This window comes from Convolutriloba macropyga, chromosome 6 (assembly GCF_964194025.1).
Source record: "Convolutriloba macropyga chromosome 6, txConMacr16.3, whole genome shotgun sequence".
Taxonomy (NCBI): Eukaryota; Metazoa; Xenacoelomorpha; order Acoela; family Convolutidae; genus Convolutriloba; species Convolutriloba macropyga.
In genome coordinates this window covers 53,228,084-53,250,807 of record NC_134473.1, presented here as the reverse complement: position 1 = coordinate 53,250,807, position 22,724 = coordinate 53,228,084, and the positions used below count along the sequence as shown (strand labels likewise).

The window sequence follows — 22,724 nt, the reverse complement described above, 5'->3', positions numbered from 1 at the left end:
TTGAGAAGTTTGTCACAATTAACTATCGTACGCACTTTCTGATCAGTTTTCTTTAGTTTAGTGTTTTTAAATGTGGTTTAATGTGTTCCATCCTTATTGATCAACGACTTATAAAGTCGGAAGTTCACATAGAATTTAAAATCATCAGGAAAGTTAATTTGATGGCTAAAATGCGCGCTAATGTTATTTAAGGAAAGTTGAACAAAAAAGTACAAAAAAAATTTATAGAAACCGATTGTACCAAAGAATTTTCCAATGCTTTTCAGATTAAAATTTCCAAGAGTAACTGATCTTGTCCTTGCTAAGACTCAGGAGTTTTTAGAACCTAATGATTGTCAATTTGATTGTTGGTAGTATTCTTGATACGGCCTTAATACGGTAACTTAGAAAACTACGGACCGTAGTCAACTTTAAGATCTCAGTACGGTTGTCATTCAAGACTTATACGGTGCCGTACTATGGCCGTACCAAGTTTTCCAAGTTCTGGCAACCTGGGATGGCTGGATATACCAAAAACAAGTCGATGAAAGCTTAAACCGCAGCAATTGTTTTGTATTTTGACACGTCGGTCCAACAAAAGCATTAAAAACTAAATATTTGATAGCTGCATATCTGGAACGAATTAGAAGGATCAGTTAACAAGTTTTTTCTTTGGAAACTGAAAAGTTTATCAAAGGTTTGTTAAATATAAAAAATTTGTTAAATTATATCTTTTTCAAAATTCACGTCGGGAGTATCAGCAGTAAAAAGTATTGTATATTGAATATAAATTAAAAATTGAATGCTTCGAAAATCACAAGCACTCTTGCATACCCAGTATAGGAAATCGTTGAAAACTACTAAATTCAAATTAAAGAAAAGTTTTGAACTAATTTCTTACAGTTTTTTTCACCACGTAAATGCTGATACCAAGTTTCAGTCAAAGAGGTGTTGATAGGATAAAAAGTTCACTAATTGGAGTTAGAAGACAAATGAAAACAAGAGAAATTATTAACACAATTTTTTCTTCCTTTTTTACCTCAAGAAGTAAAATTAAGCGTTTCAGAAAAGAGCGCATAAGATACAATGACGTAGACACCATCAGGAAATTGGATTTATTTGTTCATTAAATGTGAAAAAATCTAATTGAAAAAACTTGCTCGAACCATTGAGTTTTGAAATATTGTAGACACTGATCAATAACGTTTGGACGGGGAAAATGCTAAATAAGGAAACGTTTGGAGACTTTTGCTAACAACACTTCATATTTTTTCTACGATTCTACAGCTTGATCAAATATAGTTTTTTGAGCATAATTTTAGGATTCGAAGGATCAACCGTTGAATAAAAACCGACCAGTAACCGATTTGGTGAAAAGTGCAGAAAAGTGGGAAAAATTGGGAAATTTGATAGCTGTCATTTTGTTTCCTATACACGAGATTATGAAATGCCGCAAAATTTGGCCCACGTTGTTCTGAAAATGATCAAACTTTCAAAAACAATTTTGACGCCAAAAAACTATCATGTTGCCAAAAAGGGGTTTTTGTTCTACTTCGTTTCGTGTCTCTTAACATACAGTCAATAATTAACATTTTTTAACAATATCAAACTAACACATTATTCAACAAAGCACAAGATCCTACACCCAAAAAAACGAACACAAAAACATCGTAAACATATTTCAATTTTTTTAAGAGATTTAGAAAAATACGGTTTTAATATCTAGGGCTTTAAAAATCAAATAATAAAACACCTATAAATATTAACATTACCCGTAGTTAGAATCGGTACCCAATCGATCAAAAGTGAGGAAATCATTAATAGACAGGGCAAAAACGGGCAAAACTGAGAAATTTGGCAAAAGCTTGAATCTTTAAAAATTGTTGACGTCGAAGTAAGAAATACTACAAACTTACATCCGTATCAATCATAGCAGCACACAGAAGTTTAGAAGAAATAAAACAATCAGAAGTTGAGCTGGGTGAAAACAGGACAGAAAACCCGACAGGAGCCAAAAATTCAACCATAACCTTTCCAAAACAATTAGTACCAAAGTCAATAAAAACGAAAGCTGAAAGTTGGAGCCGACAAAATTGACGCAAATTTCGCCCTACTAGAAGGCCAATGTTAAATATTTTGAGACTAAGCGACAAGACCATAAGAAAACCAACAAAACTTGCACGACTCAATCAAGTCAGAAAAATTAGCGCTAGGACTATTCAGTTATTCAATTATTCCTCATTGGCGACCGAGAACAATAGCGCTTATTGATAATAAGTGGTACAACAAAACGGACAAAGAGCGGGCAAAAGTTCAAAAAAATTATTACAAAATTTTGAGAACAATTTGTGTCAAAGTCATAGAAAGTATTAGCTAAGGATAGAAACAATTAATTCGAATGCTTAAGCCTCATTAGCAAACATTGATTTTTCTAATGATTAACCAGATTGAGTGACAAGAACACCACGAGAAATAGTATGCTAAAAGTTTTTGAAAACATATAAGTCATGAAAAACTCTGAAAATGACGCAAACACATTAATTAGATTCATCTAATCCTCAATATTAAACAATGAGAACTGTCTAATGAGACTTCGTGATAAGACAACAAAAAACAAAATCTGGGCAATACCAAAAAAAATCGGAAAATTTTGGAGAACAAGTTATGACAAAGTAAATAACAACTTAGGACATCAATTGAAACCATTATATAGTTTCCATCACTCCTCATTAGTGTCTAAGTCATATAAACCACTAACTGCCCTCTGAATAATTCAAAAAATACAACTCCATTTTACGAATAACACTATGATCTTTTGAAAATATTAGTATAAAAAATCAGAAAAAAATGGAAAATAGAAGTCAAACTGCGACACGTAAAAAAAACTCGTTTTCAAAAAGTTTTTCGCACACAAATTTCTCACTCCATTTTAAAGGTTATTTGAAAAATTAAGCTTCCAACTATCACAGCGAGACTAAAATTAGCACTCTAAATTGACCTGAAGTGAACAGATCAGATTTTAAAAGATAGCGCACCAATACAATCCAAATCCTCTGTATTGTAAAAATCACTGCCGGAAGACTCCGGATCGGACAAAAAACATATTCATTTAGAAACCAACCGGCTACATACCAAAAAATTTGGCCTGAGAAAACACTTTAAATGTTTGCCTGCTCAGTCAGTGACCCACCCAATGCATGTCAAACACATCCTAACCAACTAATAAAAAAGCAAACAGCAAAAAAATCTGAAATACAAATTACACAATCAAATTACTCAATCATTACACTATATAAACTGTATAAACTTGCTTGAAGTCTCAAATCTTAGAAATAATACCTTTAATATTAATGTTGATTAACTAGGAACAAAAAATATTGCAAAATAGCTTAAAATAACAAAAAGTCAATTGAGAAGTCAAAGAATGTACTAGAAGAAAAAAGACCAACACGTTTACAGCAATTCCTACGAACTTCGTTCGAGAACAATTAACAATTGGCCGTTGGCACAGGCAGGCAGTGCATGGTTCCTGTTCGGTAATATGTTTCAGCAGTACACAGCATCCCGACATCCGGAAGCTTTAGATGCCGAATATTATTTCTTTCAGTGGAATATTCCTTCAAACTCTTACAGCAAAAAACAAACCGCATAAATAGGCAAATTAACTGGGGAATAAAAGTTTGCTACTTTCGACAAAAATTTGACCACTCCACTGATCTGCTCATTAAGGATCGTATCCTGCCAGCCGAATTGTTTATCTCAAAAGTTAGCTTAATGAAGCAACAAACAGATATAAGACACTGGGAAACATCCGAAAAAGTTAAAATGTTTACTAGTTGCCAAATCGCTAGACAGAACAAGAGAACAAATCAAATTATTTTAAAAAGAGAACGAAAACAAAGTGGAGTAACGAATCTTTGATCTTGCTTTAAAAATGTTTTAACCGAGTTGTTGCTCGATCAGAACAAGGAAGTACCCGTTAATAGACAAATATTAGCCTTCAAATCCTATTTTTTACTTAAAAGAACGAACATCCACAATTTTAATATTATTATATTAATAAAATTACTGATACTGTGATTAATTCATTTAGCATTTGAAAGCATGTGGATATCTAACCTTAGGGTTATAATCGGAACAATTTACATGTTTTACTTAAAATTTCTTTGTCCCAGTGTATCGATTTACCTTCGCCTCCGTCAAGTACCCATGATTGGGGTTGCTTGTATCCGAGTTTGGGGAGAAGTCATAAATATTGCTCCAGTAGTTCAAAAACGGCGACAGATTAGCACTCTTCAGCTGGGATGGGAGAGCCTCGTAGTAAAATTGGAAACAGCCGAACTTGATTCTGGTCGAGGATTCTATAATAGGCTGGGAAGTACAATGTAGAAGGACGTTCACTTTAGAGCAGCCTCGCATTCGGAACTGTTGACATGACACAATGAAATTGCACTCGTTGGAATCGCGAATGAACACACTAAATAAATTTTTTGAACATACGAAATTCGGTTACTAGTATTGGCACAAATAACCACCAAAAAACTTCCATTGCACCAAGATTTTATGTCTTCTCAGCAGCTTCTGTGTACAGTGCATTTAGAGACTATTAGAGCTCTATGAGAGCTACTGTAATTAAACTTGTCCGCGCTTTACTTGTCCCGTTTTGAGGACGAAGTACATGATAGAGTTCTGCAAAGTCTTAGGCAAATAGAGCTCAGAGTAGAGGGCGCTTGCTCCCGAAGCTGACTCGAATTGCCAAAGGATTCACAGATTTATTTTCTAACTTATTTAGACACAAATATTGCTGCCATAGGTATCACATTACGGTAGTTTGTTAATTCATTTTGACAAAATAACTCCTACCTCGTTCTGTTTCGCTTAGAACAGAAACTCCGTACTTGGAATAGCCCACTATTTGATAGTTGCATCGGTGCTTTTGGAATAAACTGTTGGTATTTCGTATTTTAGCAAATCTTCCCAAAATCGGTGACAATACGAAAATCATCAACCAAATTGCCCTAAGCTCGGCAGCGAATTCTAGCAACAATAGCACTGCGAAAATCGGCGATTAATTCCCCAAATCGCGTCGCTAATATTCGCATCAATTTGTACCGTTCCTCTGTCATTTTAGTGGTTACGTTTTGGTTACTAATTATTCGATTTTTAAATTGTTACAATTTGGTTATGAATTCGACTTGACAATTTCATAAAAATCCCTCAGTTAAAACAAAAGACTTTTCTGAAAACAATTCATTAAGAGTGGTAGACAGCCGCCGACATAAAACGTGCGGAAAAGAGTGACCAGATCAAAGGATTAGAAATCATTTAGACTTGTCGCTAGTATTTGCACACTGTAATGATTAATTGCAATGTGCTTTTTACAATGTAATGATTAATTATATTTAGCACAAAACTTTAATCACCTTTGGTTGGTGGGTCCAATGAAGATGCCACAATTGGAACACTTGTCAACATTGATAGTTGCCAAATTGTCCAGCAAATACACTCGACACGACTAAAAAAAGAAAGATCTGATAATTTGTGTTCCCCAATCTATTAAGAACTTGAACAAGCCCACAAACTCATGCATAAAAACTATTAAAGTTAACACAGAAAAGTCCAGTCTAATTGTTCTTAAATGAACGCTTCTTAATTATGTAATTACTGAGAACGATCGCAGATAAAGCTCTCCTATTATAGCTGTTAATAGCACATCAGCATACACTTCTGAGATCACCTAAATGACCAACCATTCAATTAAATCGAGCACAACCCTCCAGGATATTCATTAGCCATTCACTGATACTCAGGATAATTAAGATTTATATTTAAGTTTAGTCTAGTCAAATATTCGTTAAAAAATCGTAACTTTGTTAGAATAATTTTTTTATGCAAAGCTATCCACAAAACGACTGCTAAATAAACAAATCTCCTGTTCTTGGTTAAGGGTATTTTTTCAAATGCTAAGCCAACAGTTGAACTGATTGTATTGTTCAGTCAATCTTGGTCGAACGGCATTTTAATAGTAGAAATGTATGAGCGATATAGCACAGAATAATTTCAATGTGTTTTTCGAATTTCGCCTTTTCCGAAGAGTTATCGAGATTTAAAGTTTTTTGTGGACATTTCACATTCCAATATAATTTCGTTTGCTTTTAGAGAAGTTTTGGTCTACTTCTGTTCTTTTTGTTTGAAAAAATGATGAAATAAGGTTGCTGAAAAAGGAAATAATTTGTTCGGTCTGTAGCAATGATTGACATTAAGTTTATCATGAAAAAAACATGACTTTTATACATCCAGTAAAACTTTTTGCATTCATTTTGAAAAATCTTTAACTAATTCTAGTTAAAGACTTACAGGTGGTGACAAAATTTTTTTAACGAGTTGTAGCTAACTTTTTAAGCTAGCTCTTCCAATTTAAGTAGTCTCTTCCAATTAAAGATTTATTTTCTCAATCAATTTTCCTAAAGAAATTTGAAAATTGTCCATTTCATTTGATTCTCCGGCAAATTGACTTTTTAATAAACCTCCTTTTTGTCAACCAAACCAGAAATTCAATGGTACAAGTTGTTGGTTTCTTAAACATGCCCAAATCACAGGTTTCTAACAAAAGCCCGAGAAAACAATTTTGTAACTACATTTCGTTTTTTTTAATCTTTGGATAACTGTACTTAAACATTTTGTTGCTAAGGCCTTCTAAGAAAACAGTTTTTCAAGATATGATTTCAACGATTCGATTTGTTATCAATAAGATTAGGAGACAACAGCAAAAAAAAACAGGAACAGGCAAAAATCCGATTATAATTTTTTCAAAAGAGTCAAAATTAGAAGACCAAATTCATTCAATTTTATTTGCAAGATCATTTGAACTGTAATTAATGCTACTAGGACAATCGATTCATCTTTTTTGAGACAAAATAAAATGAAAGCAAAAACGAATAGCTACTAAATGAAAAGATTAAATCAACAAGGCGAAAAAAAATCAATATGCGCAAAAAAAAACAAATACCCTCTAGAAACTAATACCAAGTTTCTAGAAACTTTTGCTAAACAATTAAAGTAAACTTAAAGTACTCAATAGATTCACTGGCGAATCATTAGGACGCGTATGATAACTATCATTCTACCATTATGGAGACTATACGCGCAAATTAAAATTACAGTTATAAATTATGAAAATGTAGCGGTAATATCCTTAAAACCGCAGCCTTTCAACATTAACGCTTTAATAGAACCATTAACTCTTCATTAGAAAACCTATGAGGCCTATCAATGCTGAGACTAAATGACTGGACAACAAAAAAGGCAGCGACTACGGGCAAATCTCAAAACTCCCATTTTATTAGGTAACAATTAGCTTTAAAAGTTTATTAACATCATTTATTAACAACAAAACTCGAAATTTCTCGGATAAATTCCTGTTATAAAGTCCTGAATTTCTTAAATGCCCATTGACGAATTGAAGCAATTGAAATCACTCACTGCTAGAACATAGGTACCACATTTAGTAGCTTTAAACAAAAAATTGAGAGAAAAACAGCAAAAACGTTAAGTGAAATTGTCACATAAAAAAATTCACGGAAGTTTGATCAGACACGAAATTTGCCCTCCACATGGGCAGCATTTTGAAAAAATATTCAGGATTTAAATTTAGTAGATTATTCTCTGCCTCTATTAACCCTACATTACTAAAATTACCACTCCAGTTTAACTTCTCATTGACACCAAAAAAGTGTAAACAGATCATAAAAGAGAGCGACCCAGTACAACCCAAGCCCTTTGGAACAAAAAAATGACAAGACCATTATATTCTACGTATATGCTCGCGGCTATTTAAATTTAAATGTTTTTTACTAATCAGCAGCTAATCAATTTACATTACAAACTATGAAATAATCCTTTTGCTTCGAAAGATCGACTTCTGTTTTCTTAGAGCGAAAACGTGATGAAATGCGATTTGAAGATTATGTGCGCACAACGCACATTACCAAGCCTGATTTTTTTGTTAAGTGGTTGTGTTGACTGATTTTTTTTTATAGATGCAACTGATATGAGCATTATTATTGAGCTATCCGCCCGACTGTTTGAGCAGTTTTCGCAAAGTTATCAGCAAATGGACAGCCAAAATTTTCTTCTTGTGATTCGTGCACATTTTACATTGAGTGGCCAGCACAATAACTCAAGTAAAAAATAAATATGTTCGTTATTTTAACAGCCGAAATAGAAAGAGAATATTATTCTGAAACTACCAAAAAGCAAGACCGCTACACCTTCTTAGATTGTATAGTCGGTAACCGTAATTAGAAGTACTACTTAAATTGAGGGATGTACGATTGTACCTTGAGGTTGACAAGGTTGAATGGCTTCCCGTTAATGTCCCCTGGAACCTTGAACAAAGTTTCCTCTTCCTTGTCAGAAAATTTCAGCTTCTCTTCGTCTTCTTTGCTCCTCAGGTCCCTAAAGCAAATAGCCGCCGTTGACGCACTTGCTGCACATCGTGATTGAAACAGCAAAAAGAAGAGATAGAAATTTACCAATTTTTCCGTTTTTTTAGTGTCGAAAAGTGTTCTAATTTGGCGTGTAGTTTCAGTTAGATTCCAAAAGCTCTCAAACGAAGTTTGTAGCAAATATATTAGTCCTGTCGGTCTTTTTTTATGCGATTTTTCGTCTGACGCTTTTGACTTTTCGTCCTCAAAAACGGGACAAACAGGTAGTGCGCAGCGGGTATTAAGTGCTCTTAGAGCTTCTCAGCTCTGTTTCCGCTCAAACTGTTTTGGAGACCCATACTTATACTTATGGTGTGAAGGGCGGTTCTTAGAGGTTGAAGACACCCCCACTGTTGACCCCCCTATTGCCCCCCACCGCACTGTTGCCCCCCACCCCAGTGTTGCTCCCAATCAGCCCCTGGTGCAACCACACACCCCCCCCCCCCCCCCCCCCTCATGTGGCTAGCTATTGACGAACAACCGCCTGCTAAAAAAGCAAATTTATAATATTTTGCAATTTTTTTCAAGCTTTTTGAAAATTTTTGACATTTTTTGATTTTTATCAGCCCTAGGTGTCAACGAACCTCCTTTAGGTTTTAAAAATAGGTTACTGCGTAGTTTCTAATTGTAATAAAATGTTTTCAACATTTTACCATCGCGAATTTCAGCATTTTTTTTGACAAAACGTGCAATTTTTTTCAAATTTTTTGTTATTATTCAGGTCTCTCCAGACCCAAGGGCCGGAAAACATCTTCTCGGGTTTGATTTTAAGTTATTGACAAATTTTTGATGGTAATGCAATAGTTTTTCAACTTTTTAATGTCACAAATTTTAGCAATTTTTTGATAAAACTTGCTTTTTTTCAAGTTTTTTTTTGAAATTGTTTGTCGTTTTTTAGATTTTTTCAGCCTTAAGAGCCAATGGATCTCCTCTAGGGTTTGAAAATAGGTTTCCGAATAATTTTTAGATTAAATGGAATGTCTTGCAAAATTTTAACATCCCGAAATTTAGCAAATTTTTGATATATTTTGCCATTTTTTTTCCAATTTTTTTAACATTTAGTCATTACTCAGATTTTTTGAGCCTCAAGGGTCAAAAAGCCTCCGTCAGGGTTTGATAATAAGTTATTGGAAAATTTTTGTTGGTCATGGATCAAGTTTCAACTTTTCAATATCAAGTTTTAACAATTTTTTTTAAAACTTGCAATTTTTTGAAGTTTTTTGAATTTTTTTGTCATTTTTTTAGGTTTCTCTAGCCTCAACGGCAACGGAAATTCCTCCGGGGTTTGATAATATGTTACTGCATAGTTTATAGATGTAATGCAATGTTCAAAATTTTAATATCAAAAATTAAAGCAATTTTTGAAAATTTTTGCCATTTTTTTCATGTTTTTGAATTATTTCCTGCAACAGAGAACCTGGGACCTCCTCCAAGGTTTGATAATACGCTGCTGCATAGTTTTTAGAGTTATTGGAACTGATCAAAATTTTTATGACTCCAGTTTTAGTAATATTTAAAATCTTTAAAACTTTTAGTTTTAAACTAATAAAATTTGAACTTTTCCAAGCGTATGGATCTTTATGAGCCAGTGAAAATATTTCAGTCTTGAAACAGGGATACTGGATATTCTCTTGAGACAATGAAATGGTTCTTAAGATATCAATGTCTTGAATTTTAGCAAGATTATAAAGTTTGCAATTTTTTCCAAATTTTTAAAATATTTTTTGTCGTTTTTTGAGGTCAACCACCATTACTGGCCAACGAAAGTCTCGGAGATGAGTTACTTGACAGAACTTTCGAGACAAAAAATTGTTTTTATTTTTTTATGCGGAGTTCAAAACATTTTTTTTGTTAATTTTGACTTTTTCAGTTTTTTTCTATATGATATATTTATTCACAAGGTTAGAAAACTAGACGTTGGAGTGTCGAATCCAATCATATTCCTGTCTCCTATTCTCTCTTTCGGTTGGGGTTCCGTTCCTTCTCTTTCCGGTTCACGTTTTATCTCTCTCTCTCTCTTTCTCTCTCTCTCTTTGTTGATTTCGCACTTCAGCTGCTGTTATGTGGCGTAATGTCACCATCTCTGATCCTCATTATCAATGAGTTATAGTTGAAATGTTTTTTATCATAAAAGATCTAACAGACACTTTTAGGAAACCATTGTTAATTGCTCTCAAAAGCAATTTGTAGCAAATATATTAATCCTGTTTGTCTTTTATGCAATTTTTCGCTTGGCCGATGTTTCGTCTGAATCATTTGCCTTTCGTATTCAGAAAGGAGATAAAAAGGTAGCGCCCTGAGGACACTAAACCGTGGCTAGCTGTTGACGAAGCCAACCACTCGCCGGTAGTTTGGGAGCAATTCGCCCGACGTTAGTCGGTTATGTGTCAGCTTGTAAACTGAAAGCTACTAAGCCTTATACTGATGTTAGCTAGCAATCACTCTAATGAACTTTGATAACCTAATGCGCTGTGACATAATTTAATGACCAGGCATTATCGGTTTATCCCGTTTCTTTTGATTTTGGTCTTTTGACTTTGACTGCATTCACTACAATGCGTAATTCAACGTGTGAAAGAAGCTAAAATCCATTCAGTTGAAACAGTGAGTGAAGTACTTGTTTATCCCGTTTTGAAAGATCAAAATCATTGGAAAATGGGTGAAAACATCTTAAAAAACAGTGCCCCAATTCAATTCAAATTCTTTGAATTGTAAAAGAGGAGAGCGCCTGAAGAATAGCCGTTGAGAAGCTGACGGCGGCTATTAATAAAAACATAACGACCTACGCTGGAGGAATTGCTCTCAAATGACTGACTAGTGGTTGGCTTTGCCAGTAGGTAGTTTGCTTTTTCAAAAGCTAGACTCATTGGTTGGGGCGGATGGGTGGGGGTCTATACTTTTCAAAACAGTCTACAACATTATGAAAACATACTTTGCTTTCAAAGAGCATTTTCAGTATCATTGCTTTTGTGGAACACTTTCAATTCTGTATGAATGGATGGATAAATAGAATTTTAATAGCTCTAAAATCTGGAAAATTTTTAAACATTACTTATGGAGAAAATCCCGATTTTGCAATCAATTTGATTTCTCCAATTTGCATTCGAAACGAGACTTAATGCACTCGGTCTTTATCGCTTTCTCCCGTTTTGAGGACGAAAAGTCAAAAGGTCAGACGAAAAATCGATCATTCATAAAATCGTTCTAAAAAGATTAACAGCAGCAAAAAAAGGGAATACAATTTGTTTGAGATCAATTTTATAGCCAGAAAAAATTTAAACAGCCCGCAGATTGCGAAATAGAATTTTGAAATAGAATTGCAAAAAAAGAATTTTCAAAAAAAATTAAAACAGTCATTATTACTTTTAAATCAGGATGCTTTATTAGTAAACACCTTCATTGCATAAAAAACATCCATTTATCATGAAGTTTCAGAATCACCTCAAGTAACCTTAATACTGTTGAAAGTCATTTAGAGAGTGATGTAATTCATTTGATTTTTAAAAAACAAACCGACCAAATGAGGGCAAGATTCAAAAATTCACTGAAAACCTTTTAAAAACGAATGGTATCTGAGTCAATGGATAAGATAGCTGAAAGTTGGAGCCAAGAAATGGGCGCCGATTTTGCTGCAATAAAAGGCCAGCAACTAATTTTGAGACTAAAGCAAGAAAACCGCATAAAAAGCATAAAAAACAGTGAAAACTCAAAAATCCGCAAAAATTTTTTTGAAAGGATATAGTTTTAAAGTCACCAAATTAAAACTACCGCTATGAAGTCAATTTAATAATTAGAGTAATTTATGCTGCATTAAAAACCGCTAACGATTTTCAATAATGCCACGTCATAGAAAGCATTAGCTGAAATGAACCAAATAATTCGCTTATTTCCTTATCATTGGCACTTTATGGTTAATTTGGTGGTTTATAAGATTGATCTGATGATTGGTCAGAGTGATATTACAAAAAGAATAAGAAGTACACGAAATAATTCGTTAATAATTTTTGAGTGGTGGCAAATGGTGTCGAAATCATGCAAAACACTAAACATAAACTAAACTAAAAACATTGATTATTGTATCATCAGCAAACCATGAAAATGTCATTAAGGATACTAGGTGATGACAAAAGACAACTTGAAAACTGGTCAAGACGCAGAAATCACTATTGCTCTTTAAACAATTAGAGTGAAAATCTAGTCAAAACCTCTTGATATCAATTGAAACTATTAAATAGCATCTATTCCACCCCATTAGAGAGTCAGTGAGGCCAGTCATTAATGAGACAATGATACAGTACAAAAAGAAGTACAAAACCAGGGAATACAAAAATCGCTAATATTTCATTTAAAAAATACCGTGTATGTCAGATTTTACGTTGATTGCCCTCTGATGAATTGTTAAAACGAAAATGCCTTATTAGAACAAATGTTTGACCTTTTGAACCAATTAGTTAAAAAACTAAAAAAGCAAAAATAGAATTCAAATTACAGCACGTGAAAAATATTTGTTCCAATGCCAATTTGTCATTCCAATTTAAAAGTAATTTGAAAATCACACCTGAAATCTAATCAGTTTTTTGCTCCCTTTGCTACTCCAGCGTGATTATAACAACCACATTAATTTGACTTCTTATTGACGTAAAACATTTGAAAAAGTGTGAACAGATCTAAGAACAGACAGCACATCAATACAAACCAAATCCTTTGCATGGTAAATACATCGCAGAACAAAACCCGACCGCAAAACTCGAAAAAGAAGTCAAATAGCTGTTCACAAACAAAAGACCACAATAGAGAAAGTAAATTTTTTGTTCAAACAGTTTTATAACTCACTCAGTTTTTTAACGGAAAGCTACTAGCTCCACTTCCTGTTTCGGCGTGACCAAAATCACTACACAGATTTTACTTCAAATATCATAAAAATGCGTCAACATATCTCAAAAAACAGCTTCTCAAAATAAATCACAATGAGACCGCCTAATTAATAGCCTGAGAGGCTGCTGTTGGCTATTAAAACGACTAAATACAAAAAATATTATTACCTATTAAAAAAGTGTCAAAAGCTCCGACATTTTTGTTCAAAGTTCCCGAATGATTTAACTGAATAACTAGCCAAAAAATACAATGAGGGGGGAATGGTGGACGTGAAAAGCTCGCATTACTTTTCTCTATTTCTTTTCCATCAAAGAGTCCTTTTAGATTCCAGAAACAAAGACATTCAGTAAGAATAATGCATTTTTTAAAATCAGTTTTCTTTCAATTTCGATTCGTGACTTCAAGAACACGCACCAAAACAAAAATTTATTTTTACGTATAACGAACGTATTAAGACACAAAAGAAAAATTAGATTGCAAGTTATAACTTAAGTTCGAGTACAATTAAAACGTTCATGCTTTCGATTTTTATTTACACCAATTAAAAAATTACACGGCTTTTCTAATTCTGTAAATATTAGCATTTACTTTAGCTAAGCTTGAACTAAAATTGACGGCATACACTGCATTCATTTAAATGCAGCTCATCACCATTTAGCTTCTCTAAATGCAAAAATATGGCTTCTGATTAACGTTTGGAGGCGAATAGCTGTTTAAATTTCGGCATAATTAAGTCTTCAAAGAACTTCAACCGTTTTAGTGGTACTGCTCAAATAACAACGAGGCGTCATTCCAACACGGGAAGAAGTACGCATCTAAATTAAGTCTCTCTCTGTATTAGATTTGCACAGTTGATTATCTTTCTTATTACGCAATTTCACAAACTGCAGAGGTTAGCTGAATTCAGTTATTGTAAAGCTTTCACCAGACATTGACGACACCAGGTAACTTAAATTTTCATACTTAATAATTCATATAATGCACACCAAAATTCTGAAGTTGTGAAAACCATTTCAATCTAGCACAATCAATTTCAAACTTTATTAGCTTTTAGCTCTTATGCCGCCTCCAAAAATTAAAACAAAACCTGAAAAATGCAAGAATACCTTCCAGGGATAAAACACCCACCTACAATCAACATAAAAACACGTACATTTAAAAACAATATCAGTCATATTGTGCAGTCATAAATAATCTGCATTAAACTGAACTTCAATGACTGCAGTAAGTCAACATCTAGTTTTCAAGCTTCCCTATTATAGTTAAATAATTTTGCTTCCTATAAATTCAACAAAATCAATAAGAACAAATTGAACGACTGACGGGGGCTGTATTCTACTGTATCCCACTTCATTCGGTTGGAGAGGGTTGTAGGTTAGATAAAAAAGGCTGACGTTCATAGATTTGAAAGAGGGCCTAAAATGAGGTTCAGTGATTTAATAGTTACGAGTTAAAAAGAAAACTATTAAGAGTTTAACGGTTGGAGGGGGCTGCTTTGTAGGTGCGGGCAAAAACTGACGTTCTTAAATTTAACGGGCGCTTACAATGAAGTTAAGTGATTTAAAAGTAAGAATTAAAAGAAAACTATTAATAGTTTTAAAAAACGGAAAAATTGTCCACAACCATAGCAGGCAGATTGCCGGAACAGCTGCGAAAGAATAGACCTGCGTGCCGTCTAATAGAAATAGAAACGAGACAGACCTAAATTGAAAAAAAATCGAGGCCGCTCAAAAAGTTAGGTAAAAACATTCAGCAATAAATTTAAAAAAAAATTTAAAAAGCTTGTTAAAATTCATTCCGCAGAAGCCTTTTTAATAGGGACCTTTACTGCACATATGAGTTCCTTTGACCTTAAACAAATTCAAATTAAACTTAAGTTCTAAAGTGCAAAAGTCATTTTATTGAGTGAGGTAAGTATGATCAAAATCGAATCACGCAAATAACCTAAAAACTTTTGCTAAAGCGAGTGAGAAATGACGTCACGCGCGCAAATGCCGTTAGTGAGAGTAAGATGTCATTCAGAAAATTTGACTTTTTCAGCTTTGCTGTGTTTAACAAATGTAAAACGAAAGAACGTCAGACGACGAAACAAAAAATAGCCGGAACAATTCCGGAAACGCCTCGAAGAGTCGTCTTCGTGGAAGAATTTCCTTTTATATCAACTGGTCCCTACTACAGTGATTACTAAAAACAAAAAAGTAGTAAAAAAATGAAGATAGCCCTTCAACCCGACTGAACGAAAAAATAATATTAATCTTACAAACCAAGTCAAATTTTTTTTTGTACGCAATTGAAAACAGCAAAGTACGAGAGCAGCAAAAATCCAGCCAATTTAGGCTCCCAAAACTTTATTGTGCAAGAAAAATTTGAATACTGCAAGAATAGGCCAAAGTTCTCTCAATCGAAAAATTATTCTAAAATATAAAAACAGAAATCATTTGGTAACTAATCAAACTTTGTCGCTTTAACAATAAACATTAGTTGTCTTTTTAAATCAAATCACAAGGAACACGATAACACTAAACAAGGACCAAAAAATTAATCAAATCGAAATTAATCATGAAAAAGATTAACGAGGCAGAATAGTCAAATGCAAAAACTCGCATGTTACCAAAACCAAGCTCTAAGAAAATTCGCACAACAAGATTGTTGTTCAGTATTTGTGAAAGTGAAAGTAACACAATGCTCAATGCCATATAATAAATAATATCAATTGCAAACAAAAAACTTTAAAAAATTCAAAGGCAAAAGACATAAGTTATTAGTTCAAATCGATACATTTCAAGTTAATAAAGGCAGGCCGAATACAGCAATAGGTCTTAGAATGTTGGGAAAAAATACTAGATTGTGAAGAACAAATCATTTTAAGAAGAAAAAAAACTAACTCGCACTTTCTGAAAAATCAAAAAACTAAATTGGAAACTCTAATTAAAATCAAAATGAAAAAAAAAATTAATTGAGGTACAGAAACATGATTTTTTTTGTTATTGAGCAATTGAGGTTTAAGAACATTACATAATCATCTTCCTGTCTCAGTAAGAAGTGAAAACAGCTCAATTGCGAAATAGTAAAACAATTTGAAATTTTTTTTCAAATATGGTAAAAATTTTAGTGAATTTTAAAGAATTATCACCAACCACAATTTAGTTAGCATCAAAACGAAACAAATAACAACGCTGGTGCACCTAAAGTCTTTTTATTGTAAATAAACTCAAAGTAAAAACAAAGAACTTAGAAAAGTTCGACAAAAACCGCCAAACTCGGATTAATATCTGTACAATTTTATAAAAACAAAAACACCTCACGTCAAAAAGAGGCATCCAATTCAGGAATTATTAAAAAGACGTTGACATGTATACTAACTTGTTTTTAAAAGAGCCGAAAATAAAGAAATTAATTTAAAAAGCCAAAAATAGACCCAAAAAATTGAGAAATATGGGCCAATTTTGCACTCGAAATGCATTATTAAGTTCTCAGAAAAATTTTGGTATCAAATTCAGAAGGTTGCATATCTATGCGGCATCGATCAAAATTTATTTATACAAAACACCAAGTTACAATAAAAAAACTGTCATCTATATGCGCCAATCTCTCGAAAACTCTTTTCTAAGTCAAAAAGTCATTAACTGAACGCAGCGCATGAACAAAAAACTTCTCTCGCTCAGAAAAAGTTAGTTCACACGTCAATTTTACTCAATTTTGCTATTACGTCAAAACGCCCCCTGAACAAATAGTACTCCTGGTAAAAAAAACCTTAAGAAAACCAAAACTCCTCTTCCAGTCGTAAAAACCAAGAGCACCGCAATATAGCTCCACTCAGCTTACAGCTTCGCAACTATAAAAATGACCAAGAATATTTTTTATGGAAAGTATTGTAAAGTTGCATTCCAATAATATTGAATTAGATTACAATTACCCAAATTTATAATCAACTTCTCTAATTAAAGTATAAAAACCAATGAGAGCGAGTAAAAGCCTATTTGAGCGTGGAGTAAGTCCCTTGTGGCCAAAAAACTATTCAAGCGAATGAACAAAAACGCATCAAATAGTGAGAAAACGACGTCACGCACTCAGTTCACTACGAAAATTCCATGAATTAATAAACAAAGCTGATTTGAAGTGATCGTGACACGTCATATGGTGGTGATAAGGAAACTGGACAAAAAACCAAGACAAGGTGAATAACAGCTCCGCTCAGCATTCGCCAGCGAAGCTATCAGCAGATTACATTCAACAACACACACAAAAGACCAAGGGAGTAGTAACAAAATCTGACCAGCGAAACAATGTATGGGGAATTAAGAATGACATTTTTGACAAAACCCCGCTGTATCTAAATCGCCTAATAGTTAAACGCTCCCAAAAATGAGATAATTTTGCAGCTAAAAAAGTTCGACAAGGATAAAAAAACAAAACCGACCAAACGTCGGAAAAATTGCTCTCGAACGACTAGTGGGAGCTCTAATCAATTGCAACCTGCTTCAGTCCGGGGGGGGGGGAGGAGGGGGAGGGCGAACCTAAATGGGACTAAGAATATTTCAATAATGAGCTTCAAATTACTACATTAGAGGTTAACATATACCACTAATAATATTTAAAGTGAAAAATGGCACCACTTTCGGCGCACTTTTCATTTGACTTTTAGTGTTAAATTGCCGCCAATTGACTTCAGCTGCTTGAAATTGTGATTGAGAGGGAATTTTAGATCACGCAAAACTCAAAAACGTCAAGGGCGTAAAAGTCAGTTGAAAAGTCAAAACGGTCAAGCGAAAATTTTGCATAAAAAAGACACGTTTACAATAATTGCTATAAACTTCGTTCAAGAGCAATAAGGACTTAAAATGATGCTCTAAGAGCTGCTCTGAAAAAATCGAATAAAGAAGACAAAATGAACCAAAAAAACTGCAAAAAATTGTTTGAGAGCAACAATTGATTTTATTTTGTTTTTTTTTTTTAAAAAAAATACAACAAAAATGCGGGAAAGAAACTATTTGGTGTACGGCTTTTATTTTTACCTTTCTCAAAGATAGGATATCGGAAATATTAATTAAAAAACAACAGAAATTGGTTTGTTTTCAGTAGGTTATATCTATTGCATTACTTTTTCAGCTGAAGCAATTCAACGTTTGAACGGTTTCAAGAATTAGAAACGCAAAGCGTGCAAAACAAAAAAAATTGACGATGTTATTAAAGCTACTGCCGCACATCTTTTTTTACTTTTAGTTTTTATCAATTAACTCAAACTTAATGATTAAAATACTAACTTTGTAGAAGCACTGCTTTAAGTTGTATATATTATAGATACATCCTGCAGGAAATCCATTGTTTTTTAAGTTTGGTTAGACAAAAAAATTTAGCAAGGGGATCGCTATGGAAAACAACGAAACATCTCAAGAACAAAGATATCTCGTAAATTTGTTTACTTTTCAGTTGTCATGGTAAATTCTTGAACTGAATTTTTATTTTCGAAAAACGTTGATTAATAAGCATTCCTAGAGTAACAAATAAACAGGCCAGATAACTTGTCTATTTTGAGTTTTCCAATTTCAAATTGTCATGCGATCAAAATTAGCAATAATAGTTTTTGTCAGACTTTGAAGGTGAAAGCTTTTCTCTCCAGAAAAATCTAAATTAAAAACAAAATCGTAGAATTGATCTCGAATGACAGGCGGGTGCAATTTAATTTGGGAAGTAGCTTAGAAATTCTGTAATGGCAGTTGCATTCTATTTAGTAATGATTTTTAAATCATTCCATTCATGTCTTTCTTAGATGAATAATTCAGGTAATAAGCCTGACAGAAAATAAAGTCAGGCTAGCATAGAACATGGGGTTGCAACAAAAAAAATCAAATAATAGTTTTACTTATACAGAAAACATTAGCAGAAGTCAAATGACGTCAGAGAAAAGCGACTCGGAGATAGTATCGGCGTGTAAGGAGCTCATTCGGAAGTTCAAAGCAGGCGAAGAACCCACACAGGATGACGTCGAATTTGTCATGTCATCCAACTTGCTTAAGCAGAATATGAGGTACGTCTATCATTTTCACCTCATGAAGTGGCCATTCATGTTTTTGCAGAAACAAACGCAACAATTGGTTTTTATCGTAAGGTTTCACGCTTCAAGAGGCAGAAAATTATCATTCATAATATGCCGAAGCAAATTAGTTTGCCGGTCCATAGCAATTTAAGTTTTCAGAGAACTCAATATATTGAATCCGGAAAAACTCTTCAGAGAACACATTACGCAACTGTACATTGGCTATATGCATTCAAGGACGATAGACTCAGTTCATGACACGCACGCAGTTTAGTTTGCCGCATCTGTCGGTAATTGAGATCAAGGTTTCATTTTTATAACTTTTCCAATAATTTCACGCTAAGGTCTCGAAAATTCCAGCAATAGTTCCAAAATGTCACTCGGCGATTCCAGAAATTGATTACGGTGATCTGTTTAGGTGTCCCGATGACGGACCAGTTGGTGAATTCGCAGATATTATGATGGCCAAACTGAACTGGAAGCAGAGCCAAGTTTCAGCAGCAAAATGCAATGCTAAACAAGGCCACACAGGCAAGGTTTCGTTCCACACAATACACAGGCATCTAACCGGCTCATTTATGACGCATAGAGTAGTAGCAGACTAGGAATTGACAACTTAGTTTATTGTTCTAATGTACAACAGGTTATCTGTCCTACTTTCAATTAATGAAAACTGTAAAAAAATCCATAGGTTGGCGTAAATGATGCTAACACATAATGACTTTTGTCGGGAAAAACACTTCAATTACAAAGACACTGTCCAGGGCTAAAGGTTGCGAGAACGCAGGTACGGAAATACACTCAATTCTTTCGGTTTCAGCCCCTCTCGCAGCTTACTGGGTGCATATTCTTTGCACCACAATCGCTGCGCGTTTTAATTCCACAATCATTTAATATGAAATGGCACGTCCTGTAACCGTGGGTGCATTTCATAATGGAGGGGCACAAACCAAAAATATGCCAAAATTTTTACTGTAATCAAATTTATTTAGTACTGGAGATTGGCGTGGGCGCTCAAGCATTTGCAATGGAGGAGCTACTTAAAATTGAAGGCCTTAAACGGCTAGTCGGTATTGAAATCAGCGACAGTTTCCGACAAAAAATCCGCGCCAAATTCGCCTCCCAAATTCAAAGCAGTCAACTGGAACTATATGGAACAGATAGCAAGGACATGAAAGCGATATTTCGTGATGACAATTCAGTCGACCGAATTTTAGCTGTCAATGTTGTGTACTTTCTAGACCCTTTGGAAGCCTACCTAAAGGAACTTTATCGAGTTCTTAAACCTCAAACTGGTCTCATCATTCTGTCATGCAAGCCGATAGTTGAGAAAACTGAAGATGAGCGCAGATCCGTATTTGCAAACACGGACTTTGCTGCTATTGAGGCCAAATGTCGACGAGTCGGATTTGCGGCTGAAAATGAGAAAATATCGCTTGGCGAAAACCCATTAGTGGATGATATTCATCTCATAAAACTGATGAAACCAACCCTGTGATCACGTTGGAAGCTCCTATGCAACCCCATCGAAACTCTCTACCCCTTTCAATTTAAAACTTCATTCGATCATGATTTTCGAATTTAAAATAATGGATTGACTTATGAGTAGGTCGTTTTTATCTTAACAAAGTTGCAAAAATGCAAACAGGAAGTTAACGGATGAACTTCCGACTCTCAAGACGTAAAACTCCTTTTTTTTTATCAAAATACCCGGCAGATTGCCGTAAAATAGCCGCCATTGAATTGGGATTAAAAGAACAGAAAAATGGAGAATGATTGTTGTAAAAAAAAAAACATTTTTAAAAGGTGAACTTCTTTATTTCATTTTTTACACACAAAATCTAAAATTGGGGTTTATGGATTTATCCCGGTTCTATTTTTTATTCCGTTTTTCGATATTGATTCTGTTCATTTTAGATTGCTAAGTTGAGCAATTAAAATTGGAGCAGAATGAGAAAAAAAAGTTACACTAAAAAGTAAACAATAAATCTCGCAAAATGTTGAACGAGCAGTGAACTAAGCTAAAGTGAACGAAAATTTTATTCGACGAAGTAAAAAACATAGTAGGACAGGTCCTGACCTATAATTCAAAAAACTTTCATTGACTAAACAACAAATCAGACCTAGAGGGGACTATGAATGGGGAAAACCATATCAAAAAATATCTGTTAAAAAATTTAAAAAACCGAAAAAAAATCGATATCAAAATGCAACAGGTGAACAAAAACTCAACAGCAAGAAAGTGGATGTTTCTTCAAAAAAACGTTTTCCCGCTCTACATTAAAAGTAGAGTTAAAAAATGTCGCGCTGCAACACCACTCGCTTTTTCGCATTCGCTCCCTTTTGTTTCGGCGTGAGCAAAATCATCACTTTAATCTGACTTCAAAATCAGGAAAACCTGAGAACAGATATTAAAACACAACCGACTAACCGTCGGAAGAATTGCTCCCGAACGTCTAGTGGGAGCTCTAATCAATTGCAGCCTGCTCCAGTGGGGGGGGGGTCTAAATGGCACTAAAAAGTTCAATAGTGGGCTTCAAATAACCACATTAGAGGTTAACATATACCACTGTTAAGACTTAAAGTGTGAAGAATGGCAACAGTTTCGGAGCACTGTTCATTTGACTTTTAGTATTAAACTGCTGTCAATTGAGATCAGCTGTGATCTCAATTGAAATTGTGATTGAGAGAGAATTTTAGATCACGCAAAAAGTCAAGGGCGTAAAAGTCAGTTGAAAAGTCAAAACTGTCGAGCGAAAATTTTGCATAAAAAAGACACACACGTTTACAATAATTGCTATGAACTTCGTTCAAGAGCAATTAAAAAGACTGTGTCCCAATACAATTAAAATGCTCTGATATATAAAAATTGGACCGCTATAATAGCCGAATGACAAAATGAATGCCACTCTTAATAACATACCAACAAAAATAGGTATAAAGGAACAAAAAAATTAAACTAAAGTGACAACAAAGAAACCGATAAACCTCAAAGAAGCTGGAAAAGGTTTCTCATTTAAAGCACACTACCGTACATTAACTAACTATATACAAAGGCACATAAAAAAAACAAAGATACCAGCCAGATCACGAAAAATGAGAAGCAAGCGAGCATACTGCAAACTAAAAAAAATCTTCCTTCGATCCCCAAAAAGAATTAGTAAAAATAAGAAGAGCTTATTTCCAAAATTCCAATAGCCACCATACAAAATTGAAACCACAGCAAATTTTCAAATGAGATTAAAAGTCTAGCTCAAAAAGCTTCAATTAGGTGTCTCATTAGGCGGAGACGAGTCTGTGGTGAGATATTTAAATATTGTTCATTTGATGGTCGCCCATATCGATCT

At 34.0% G+C, this 22,724-nt stretch overlaps 3 protein-coding genes across 7 annotated transcripts in view; 1 reads left to right on the top strand and 2 right to left on the bottom strand.

Annotated features, from left to right (window-relative positions):
* The window catches only part of LOC142341755 (protein XRP2-like), a 525,423-nt gene that overhangs the window by 32,618 nt on the left and 470,081 nt on the right, over positions 1-22,724 (bottom strand). The window contains exons 3-5 of the mRNA XM_075392946.1: positions 8,319-8,436; positions 5,403-5,494; positions 4,168-4,456 (exon numbers count right to left, since the gene is read on the bottom strand). Coding sequence (XP_075249061.1) covers positions 4,168-4,456; positions 5,403-5,494; positions 8,319-8,436 — 499 coding nt within the window. The remainder of the gene's footprint in view (positions 1-4,167; positions 4,457-5,402; positions 5,495-8,318; positions 8,437-22,724) is intronic.
* Positions 1-22,724, bottom strand: part of LOC142341754 (uncharacterized) — a 249,763-nt gene that overhangs the window by 92,446 nt on the left and 134,593 nt on the right. The gene's annotated exons all lie outside the window — the stretch shown is intronic.
* On the top strand, positions 13,886-20,979 carry LOC142341050 (uncharacterized). 5 transcript variants are annotated; one of them, XM_075391889.1, is made up of 4 exons: positions 13,886-14,232; positions 19,225-19,368; positions 19,796-19,908; positions 20,370-20,979. In XM_075391889.1, exons 2-4 carry the CDS (start codon positions 19,232-19,234, stop codon positions 20,873-20,875), a joined length of 756 nt encoding a protein of 251 aa, XP_075248004.1. In that variant the 5' UTR covers positions 13,886-14,232; positions 19,225-19,231; the 3' UTR covers positions 20,876-20,979. The 5 variants fall into 5 exon arrangements, with proteins under 5 accessions (XP_075248004.1, XP_075248002.1, XP_075248006.1 ...); XM_075391887.1 differs by having other exon boundaries at positions 13,886-14,284; XM_075391891.1 differs by having other exon boundaries at positions 13,886-14,284; positions 19,212-19,368; positions 19,796-19,899.

What these genes read in the sequence shown, in the direction of transcription:
- LOC142341050 (XM_075391889.1), top strand. Translation starts at nt 19,232, where the DNA reads ATGACGTCAGAGAAAAGCGACTCGGAGATAGTATCGGCGTGTAAGGAG. An exon ending in TTGCTTAAGCAGAATATGAG is followed by an intron (nt 19,369 to 19,795) that starts GTACGTCTATCA and finishes TGATCTGTTTAG; the next exon opens with GTGTCCCGATGACGGACCAG. An exon ending in TGCTAAACAAGGCCACACAG is followed by an intron (nt 19,909 to 20,369) that starts GCAAGGTTTCGT and finishes AAATTTATTTAG; the next exon opens with TACTGGAGATTGGCGTGGGC.